We start from the raw sequence: 10,375 nt of genomic DNA, 5'->3' as shown, positions 1-10,375 counted from the left end.
CATGATCAGAGGTCAGGAAAACAGACCTTACGATGACAGGCTGAGACCCATGGGGCTTTTTAGCCTGGAAAAGTGCAGGCTCAGGGGTGACCTGATGGCCACCTATAAGTTTATCAGGGGTCACCACCAGTATCTGGGGGAACGTTTGTTCACCAGAGCACCCCAAGGGATGATGAGGTCGAATGGTTATAAACTACTGCATGACCGTTCCAAGATGGACATAAGAAAGAATTTCTTTACTGTCCAAGCCCCCAAGGTCTGGAACAGCTTGCCCATTGGAGGTGGTTCAAGCACCTACATTGAACACCTTCAAAAGTAAATCGGATGCTTATCTTGCTGGGATCCTATGACCCCAGCTGACTTCCTGCCCTTCAGGTGGGGGGCTGGACTCGATGATCTTCCGAGGTCCCTTCCAGCCCTAATGTCCATGAAATCTATGAAATTACTAATGTATTTTAAAATATTAAGGACCCCTAAATATTTTATTCACTATATTTGCTGAATAAAGCAGACTCCATACAAGTTCAGATGAGCTCATCTAGTAAAATCTAAATGATCAACCTCTAAAATTCTAAATGATCAATCTCTGAGAAGTGCAAGGTCAAAGAATTCAACTGCAGACATGTTTTCTATGGACTGTACAAATCATGCTGCACAACTAGTAAGTTGTTCATATAACAAACGTTGGTGATCAAAGGGTTAGCTTTGCTAAGAAATTAACCATTTGATTTGTTATAAATTTTTATTTTAGAAATTTTGAAGTGTAGTTTTAGCAACAGCATTTTAAAGTTCCTTCTATTCAGAACCTTACCACTGCGGTCAGCTGCACCCCCTCTCATGATCCTTGCTACGATCACAGCCCCAGAGTGCTCATCCCTTCTGATGGTTGCTCCCTGCAACATAACAAAAACTGTAAAGCACCTATGTCGAACATGGGGTAATAATGGTGAGGTAATGACAAATCTGATAAGCTTTTGACAATGGAATTTGTTCTTTTTCATAGGGAACATACTGAACAAGTTGTATCTTTCTCTTTGACCAATTTCACCAACAATCTGACCTCTGTGTTTGCACTGCTTGGTGAGACTATAGGATGGGGTTGTATGTCTGCAGTTTCTTCACTCAATTGTCCATCTAGATCAATGTTTCTCAACCAGAATGCCGCAGCACCCTGGGATGCCTTAAGATCTTTTCAAGAGTATCATGCAATATTAGCACTGTTAAGTGTACAAATATGATTCACAGGATAAACCCAGAGGTTTAAAACTATGATTTCCTATTTGAAAAGCATTCTGACCTGTTGTGGCCTGAGGTCTTTGCAACAGAAGAATTGCTATATAATTTTTTTGCAGTCAAAATAAGTAAAAACGTAGAGTTTATATTTTCTGTGGGGTGCCTCAAGCCTTAAAAGGCTGGAAACCACTGAACTACATATTCACGTGGCCTCCGTCACACTGGCATCCAAAAGCTTCACTAGTGTTTGAAAACAGAAATTTCTTTAACAAGCTTTTTATATGTACAGTCTGAGCCTCTCTGCTCTATATACAAGGAGATAAGCATCTGAACTAGGAAGCCTTCTCTTAGGACTACTGATAATACAGTAATTTGATCTGGAATTGAGTTGTTTAACTCAGCAGGAGAAGAAACAGGGGTATACGTTATAGCCATATTGGTCTAATGACATAGGCAAACAAGGCTATGACAAGGACAAGACAAGGACACAGGTTTCCTCAACCTGATGGAAGGTATTTATACCCAAAATCTTGTTAAGAAGATTTACCCAAAGAACATTGTCTGCAGTAGAGGAAAGAAATTTATGCTTTTAATGTCCTTCACCACAACTGCTTGCTTTATTTCTCGCTAGAGGAAGAAGAAAAGATTTTCATTCAGTACAAAACTTCTCACAGTATTTACCTGATCAAACTGTGTGTGGACAGAATTCAGCACTACATCCTACATCCTTGACTTCAATCCAGGAAAGGATTTTTTGATCCATCATTTACTCACTTTTAAACTATCAGAAAAAGATTACATGCACATTCACTCTACTTTCAAAAACTATAAGTCATAGCCAGGGATAGATCCAGAGATTTGCAGAAGTGCAGTCACACCCTGCATCAGCTGTGTGGTGCATATGTAGTGAACTCTCTGAGCTCACTGGCATGTCACTGTAGCTTTTGCCAGAGCTTCGCATATGCTGTGAGGCCTCTGAGCACACCACCTGATCCATGAAGGCTCTGGCTGGAGTCCCTGCTTTCACGCAGCTCTGAGCCCAGGGGGTAAGTAGTGTTCCTGCTCATCCCTTCTTTCCCCTTGCTGCTGAATTCAAAGCTACATGAAGGCAGGGGTTCAGTCAGAGGTTGTAGATCAGCTGATAAACTCAAAGAGCTCACAGCACATACAGTGCTCCATTTGGAGCTATGCTGACATGCAAGTGAGCATTACATAGCCAATTATCAATTATTTGGATGGGAGAGTGAAAAACTTGCTGGCCAAGTTTGCAGATGACATCAAGTTATGGGGTAGTGTGGTCACGTCAGAAGATAGGTTGCAGATACAGATGGACCTGGACTGGCTTGAGAGCTGGGCAGAGCAGAACCAGATGAAGTTTAATACTTCCAAGTGTAACTTGCTCCATCTGGGGGCAAACAACCCTCAATATACATACAGGCTCAGTGGTGACAGCTTGACTTGCACCATGGCCGAAAGGGACCTAGGGGTAATGATTGACCATTGCATGAACATGAGCCAACAGTGCGATGCAGTGGTCAGCAAGGCAAATAACATGCTGGAATACATCAACCGAAAAACTCCTTCATAGTCAGAGTGTCCAGACTGTGGAATAAACATCCTCCAGAGGCAGTGCAGTCACCTACCCTGGTGGTTTTCAAGAGGAGACTGGACAGTCACCTTTTGTTGGGGTCACTTGACCCCAGTTGTCTTCCTGCCTAGAGCTGGGGGGCTGGACCCAATGATCTGTGAGGTCCCTTCCAGCCCCTAACAATTTTATGAATCTATGAAGGGCTGTGGTCACACCCCACTTGCCCTGATCCTGGATTTGCCCATGGCCATAGATGATTCATTTGTAATGTTTTCCACACAGATAAAGTGTTCAGTGCGTGGTATAAATTATGTTTAATCAACTGACTCATGCACATCAGTGACTAGATATTTACTAAGATTTGCTTTATTTGCTTATTATTCTTTACTACTGTTTATTTGTTATAATGCAGTTAGTTTCTAGGCATCTTCTCTGTAATTCCTCCTAAAATTCTCATACTTCACAATTTTATGAGAAAAGGTAGTTTGATTTACTTATATTAACCTCCACCAAAAAGAGATCAGAGCATCAATCTCCTAGCAGATGATATCAAAGCACACAATCTAATCCATTGACAAGGGTAGTCCTGGCTTGGAGGTGGCAGCTCCCATGGACAAGTTAACAAGAAATGCTATGCTTACAATGATATAAGGAGTTAATAATGATATAAGGAGAAAATCAGGTCTTCAGACAACTTTGGTATTTGTTTCTGTTTTACCAGCTTCGTGATTTAGACAGAAACCTGCAATATGTTCCCCCAGGCAGCATCACTGCCAAATATGAGCAATGTGCTGCCCCTCTGCAAGGAAGTGAGGGATACCTAGCACATAGGATCATAAAATGATACAAAAGTAGGGCTGGAAGGGACCTTGGGAGGTCATTTAATCCAGCCTCCTGCTCAAGGATCATCCCTGATTAAACCACTGTAGTATGACCCTACTAATGGACAGGAAGAATATGTTCTGCTTTATTGTACAAAAGATGTTTTGCACTATTGTGCTTCGTAAAACATCTATATAGTGCCAAAGGGGTGTTAGCCACAGACACTCTGGCTCCACTCATGACTTCGCTGGCCTGCATTTCCACTCTCTTTTCTAGCTTCTACTGCTCAATCCATTTGCTAGGTTCACAGGCCCTGCACTTGCATAAACAAAGTGAAGCAAGCAAGCATAAGCATGCCTTTCTATTCAAGAAACTCTCAAGCTCAGTAGCAAAGAAACGCTCCATTCTCTGGAGCACTTCTAAAGGCCCTGCAGCTCAACCTTCTTTCTGCCAAATTCCCCTGAAATGGCAGAAGCAACAAAGAAGCTTCCTAAACATTAAATTCCTTATTTAAAAACTCTTTAAATTACTCTAAAAGATTTGGAAGCTTACAGGCTTTTTGATTTTGGTTTTAAGGAAGACTGACAGTTTCTCTTGGACAAAATTTACATAACTTTTAGAGGTTTAGGTACAGTGGAAGAATTAAGGGTTTACTATTTTTAATGTCAAGGATTTGACCTGACGTGTCTGATGTATAGATAAGCCCAACTCTTCTCCTTCGTTCTGTTACTCCAGCCACTTCATTCAAGAAAACATCCTGAGACTTAATACTTTCTCATGAAGGGTCAGACCACTTTTGGATGAAGGAATGGCTATTTTTTTACATACCAACGGCTCTTTATTCTTTACTAGACGAACAATTTTCACAGATTCTTCATCAAAGTCATCTTCAGTATTATCTGGCAGAGGTGGAAGGACTGGGTCAAAATTCTTCTGTGCAACTGTGTCATGTACAACAAGCATTGCCTGTTCAAAAAGGAAATAAAAAAAAGAAGAAAATGTTAAAATACTTCAGGAAAGACTGGAGAGAATCTTTTTCATTCCCAACTTTACAGCCAGTACAAAAAGCTTCTCATTTGGTGAAAAATCAATAACAAGTTTTCTTGTAAGCATAATTTGTTACTTTCTTGGCAAAAGTTTGTAGCAAACTTCATGAGCTTCTGCTTTACCTACTTTAGTCAAAAAGGAAGCTAATCATCCAGTTTCCTTTTTAAAAAGTCACCTATGTTACTAAAGAAATTAAATGTTTCCCTTTTCTGTAATCTTCAAGGCCTGGATCCTGGACCTTTCAAAAGTAACAGAAGTTGTATTGTTGTCAGAATTAAGAACAGGATCATGAGCTAACTGGGTATGGCAAACAAGTTACTTGTAAAAAAGTAAGTACCCTTTCAAGCCACTCTTTTTTAAATTAGTATATTTACTTGAATACAAGACAAGATCCTCCTCTCTGCCCCCCAGTCAACACAAGTTGGAAAAAAGCCTCATCATTGATTTGAGTACCAGCCTGGGGCTGAAGCTGGAACTTAGCCACCGCCTACCCTGAGCCAGGGTGACTTGTATGCCGAAGGAGGGGCATATGGCAAGGGAAGTATGGGGGAGACATGCTGTTGGAGTGTGGGGGTTGGCACATGCAGGGGAGACCCACAATATGTGGCTGGGAGGGGGAAGCATGGGGGAGACCAGTTTTCAGTTTTCAGAAAACCAAACAAAATCATAGACGATAGATAAGATAGTTTAATTGCTTCATCTACTCAAGATCAAATGCACAGAAGTAAAGAGTTGTTGCTTACAGATATCCACAAGATCCACCAGTATTGCTCATAGTCAAGGACATTATAAAGTTAAAGCCAAGTTTGACATGGAGCACAAAGTCAGATGGTTGCCTGGGCACGTTATTTGCTCAGTATTGTGCCCCACTAGCTAGCTAAGATTATGCCTGTAGCAGTGGTCATTTGATAGTCACTAACTATTTCTTCTGGGCTGTCTCCACCCCACTGCTCTTTGATTTATTGCCACCACACTATGATGTTACTAATACGAACAGAGAGAGCAACTGCACAATTAACGGGTTGGACTGATGCAAGTCCTTGGGGTAAATTTCTCCTTCTCCCCTATACCCTGGTGTCCATCACTCACCCAAATGGCATTCTTGAGCCTTACTGATCAATCCTGAGGGGTTATTTCCCACAACTCCCCTTTCCGCTCCATCTCTCGGCCTTTCACCAGATTCGTCCCTGGTCAGATCCATAATCAATGAGATTGTACGTACAACTTTAACTTAAATTGGCAAGTAAGGTGGCCTTTCCTACACCTGACAGATATTTCTTCCTGTTTCAGTGTCAATAAACATCAGGTCATCTCATATCTCGGACCACACTCCACTTGATCAACTTCCCAGTTTCGGATCTATCCATTATTTAGGGTCCCATAATACAGCCCACACCATGGGTGATCAATTTGCCCCTTGATCTAGTTTCTTGGTTGATTACAGGAACTCGCACCACCCAGTCCGTGTGTAATTCAGTCATTTCCTCTACTTGCTTTGTTCCACACTCACTAAATCTCAGAGCTGTCCTTAGCACAGTCCGGGCTCTGATCAATCAATTTCTCTCCTTGCTTTGTCCTGCTCTCAATGAATATCAGAGCCTTCCTTTCCACAGCCTGGGCTCTGCTCAGTCAATTTTACCTCCTTGTATTGTCCCCCACTCAATTAATCCCCAGGCTTCTCTTAACCCAGTTAGGGCTCCAGGCACTGTTAGTTTTAACCTTCCTTTAACAAAGTTTCCCTTCTGGTGATTATGCTGAGAAAAGAAACATTTAGTACTTTATGTTCTTACCTTCAGATGTGGTGTTGACAATAACTGAAGTAGCTCTTTTTCTTCATTGTTTGCTGGTGCAGTCTGCAATTCTTCTATCACCTTAAAAGTGTCAACATAAGCGATAAACAAGTGAATATATTTTGCAATCTCTGGTCCATGTCTATCCATTTCTATTGCAAAGCAACAAAAGTAATTAAGGGTACATTTCAAAGGCAACTTCAGTGAAATAAGCACACATTCTAAAAGATATATATGATTTTAACCTGCTTCACTATAACTTATATTATGGAAACACAGTCAAAAATCAGCATCCTTGATTTAAATGGTACACAAATACACTTTAATTAAACTGAGTATGTTTAACAACTATCCTTTATTGTTACATTTTAACCAAAATTTAATAAACAATGTTTTCATTGTTTCCAACTGTTTTCAGGATTTTCCATACATAACATTCCCCAAAGACTAACTTCAGGTGACATTTAAGAGTGACCTGATCTATTATGGGTAGATACTAATGGGTTCTAACAATTTCTCCTTAGCAAGAAAGATTTGTCTCGGATGTTTTCCTGATCTGTTAAGTGCTTATACCCTGCCATTACTATAATATTTGAATGCAGTCAGATATCTGAGACTGTGGTCTATTAGATTGTGGCAGAGTACCTTTGGAGCCTCCATTTTAGACCCAGGCCCTCAAGGGTCAGGCAGGAGTTGCTGCAAGCAGCTGGAGAGAACACCGTCCAGCTGAGCTGCTGCTCGGAACAACCTTGGAGGTAAAAGCAGGAATCATGGAGATGGCAGGAGGCTCCTGGGCCTGGGTATGACTGAAAACTATACCCTGCTGGGGAAGGATGGTTTGGTGGGACTGCCCATGGTGGAGCAGTTCCCCAGAAATTGCAAGCCAGTTGCCTCCCCAGTGAAAGGTGGGTAGGGGCACCTTATAACACCAGCCCCCACAACTTAGTTGGTCATAGAGCAAGCAGTGAGCCAGGCACGTCTCCGGACACCCACGCCTGTGGAAGGTAACTGGTACTGGGGCCAGGCACGTCTAGGGAGAGGCAGCTGAGCCTGAGGGGTGCAAGACCCCGAGGCCTCAGCATGAGGGTGGAGTGTTGGTCCCAGTGAGAGGGCAGAGTAAGAGAACAGGCCACACAGAGTAGGGCCACAAGGGAGGCCTGAAGGTTATGCAGTAGTGGGTACAAAGTAGGGTTGCAAGGGGTGACCTGAAGGGCTGCACTAAAGTGGATCAGTGAGTAAGACCCCGTGAGGGGAGTAAATTGTTGCCCCAGTGAGAGGATGGAGGAGTAGCCCCAGTGAGGGGGCAGAGGAGTGCTGGCCCCAGTGAGAGGGCATGCAGTGCACATCTGAGGATACCTGGGGCAACCACAGCCAAAGGCAGCCAGTAAGGGGCCAGGGGAGTTATAGAGGGTAGCTTAGTACAGAGTGGCAGCATAGTGACAGTGAGCTCCAGGGGGGAGTGAGAGCCCCAAGGGAGACCCTGGAGCACGGGTTGGTGTGAGGCACTGTACAATATGGATGCTATCTGCAAGGCATGGGACATGGTATAGGGAAGGTCGGACCCGTGTGTAATGCCCTAGGCATCGGGGTATTACATGGGCAGCCTCCTGTATTTTACATCAAGTTCATTACAACAAGTTGTGGCAGGAAAGACAGGGCAGACTGCCCTGGACAGGGGGGCAGGCCACCATAGTGATCGGCCACAAGTAGGCCCCTTTGTTACAAGATCAATTTTTGAAATGCAATCAAAATTGAGAATTAATTGTATATAAACTGGGCAAATAAACAAATACCCTTGACACTTTTAAAAGTGAGTGCTTTCAGCTATAAAGTTGGAGTGATATTGTTGCTATAATGCTCCAAGAATTATGCAAGGGGCAAGGATTTTTGTGGGTGGTATCTTTTATTGGACTAATTGCATGGTTGGGAAAAAGTTACACAAGCTGATAGAGAATGCCTTGCATTCAAAAGGTAGTGTAAGAATATTGATGTAGCCGTAATGGGCCAGAAATTATGCAAGAAGCAAGAATTTCTTAGGGTGATCTCTTTTATTGTTGGGATGTGACAGGGACAAGCTTTCACGCCTAGTGCAAACACTGGCTTCCCTCCTGTCTATGAGCCAGCCACCCACCTCACTCATCTGCCACGCTTGATGTAATAGTATTGAGGTGTTAATTAGGTGGGAGGCCACCCATTTTAAACCCCGATGTTTAGGGGGTTATCTGGAGCTCTGTTGTATCCCTACACTGCGGCCCAAGCCTCAAGATGGCATTCCAGGCAGCTAACTCAACCGTACCCTTTGCACATTAGCTGTGGTCCCCTCTCTGGGAACTTCAGCTCCCCCTTAGGCCCAGGTCCCATGTCAGGCCAGTCAGGACCCTGAGCTTCTTTGCTCTGTGGGCATCCCTCGCAATGGGCCCCTGGCCCTTTTGACCCCTTTCTGGGTCCTGGCCCCAGCATGGACCAGTTGGGCACCTCGGGTCAGGTCTAAGCTACTTGCTTGCTTTCCGGGGTCCCCCATTCCCAGCTCAGGTGCTTCACAAAGCATGCCTGACCCCATGGGATCACTCACACCAGCAGGCTCAGGCGCTTCAAGAAGTCTACCTGGCCTTCCCTGCATTAAATAACCCACCCGAAGATGGGGGCTGAGGTTAAGGCACTGGGGAGGTGCTCATTCCTGGCATTTACATGGGGACTGTAATGCCACTAGCAGCCCTACCAGGCCTTCCTGCCCCAGCAGGGTGCAGTCTTAGGTCTTGCCCAGGACCAACAAGGCCTCCAAACCATCCCCATAGCTCCACCCTTGCCTCCAAGGTGTTCCTGGAAGAGCTCAGCAGAGAGGTGTTTAGTCTCTGCCGGCTGCTTATGAACTGTCCTCAGCTCAGGGAGCTGGGCCTTAAAGTGGCCATCCTCATCAGGCACCTGGCCCTCCCTGGCCCAGTCCTTAAAGTGGCAGGCACAACCGCTGCTCTGCCACAGGATAAAATTAGATAAGCTTTCAAATACAAGATGTTCTTAATCAGGTCCAATCAGAACAAGCCAAGCACAGCATTCATTTGAAAGCCTGTCTAACTCTATCCCAACTACATAGCTGACCCAATAAAATATATCGTTCTAAGAAATCCTTTCCTCTTGCATAATTTCTGAACAAGCATAGCTACAACCTAATGCTTACACTACTATTATAATTAAGGATATTTCTGTTATCTGTGTGACCAGATAATTTTTAACCCCAAAATCCTGACCTTCAAAGTAATTTGTGACAATAAGTTTCACAGTCCTGTGTACGCTAAATCATTTAAATGAATTCTCAAATCCTCTTTTAGAAGTATAACTGTTGAAGGAGGGAATGCTGCTGTTCTGGAAGTAAATCCTTTTTTTTTCTTTACACATGAACAAACCATATATTAAGGTTTAGTTTTCATATGAGTGACTACAGTTTGAGACTTCCAGTCTTTTCCTGTATAAATTTCAAATCTAAGAATGAAAATAACATCATTTATAAATAAAGTAATAGGAATAAAACATACTTACATCCTCTACCAAAGCTGCTGCACTGTGTAAAACAGGGGTTGGACTCTGCCTTTCATAATGACGGAGCTTTTCATGTATCTGAAATACAGATGTTTTTAGGCAAATGACAATATGGAAACGCAAAAATACCCAATTTTTTCACCATTGCAACATGTTTAAAGTAATTTCTTAGAAATTCTATTGCTTGCATCAGGAAGAATTATGTACAAAGGAAAGTTTATCAAGGACAGTAATGCACAGAGAACCTTTCAAAATTGCCTAAAAAAGTTAGAAGCACAACTTCTATTTTGTGCCATTAAATCCCTTGTCGCTTTTTGAAATTCTTCTCCTATGTAACCTGGGGGAAGGGAAAAAATTGAAG

At 43.0% G+C, this 10,375-nt stretch overlaps 1 protein-coding gene across 1 annotated transcript in view; it reads right to left on the bottom strand.

Moving 5' to 3' along the window:
- Positions 1-10,375, bottom strand: part of MPP3 (membrane palmitoylated protein 3) — a 38,036-nt gene that overhangs the window by 15,444 nt on the left and 12,217 nt on the right. The window contains exons 3-6 of the mRNA XM_019548508.1: positions 10,015-10,092; positions 6,481-6,561; positions 4,472-4,609; positions 812-893 (exon numbers count right to left, since the gene is read on the bottom strand). Of these exons, the coding sequence (XP_019404053.1) occupies positions 812-893; positions 4,472-4,609; positions 6,481-6,561; positions 10,015-10,092 (379 nt within the window). The remainder of the gene's footprint in view (positions 1-811; positions 894-4,471; positions 4,610-6,480; positions 6,562-10,014; positions 10,093-10,375) is intronic.

The sequence above is a fragment of the Crocodylus porosus genome, unplaced genomic scaffold (genome assembly GCF_001723895.1).
Source record: "Crocodylus porosus isolate Cpor-Errol unplaced genomic scaffold, CroPor_comp1, whole genome shotgun sequence".
NCBI lineage: Eukaryota > Metazoa > Chordata > Crocodylia > Crocodylidae > Crocodylus > Crocodylus porosus.
Note: the sequence above shows the minus strand (reverse complement) of the source record. Positions and strands in the feature narration are given on the sequence as shown.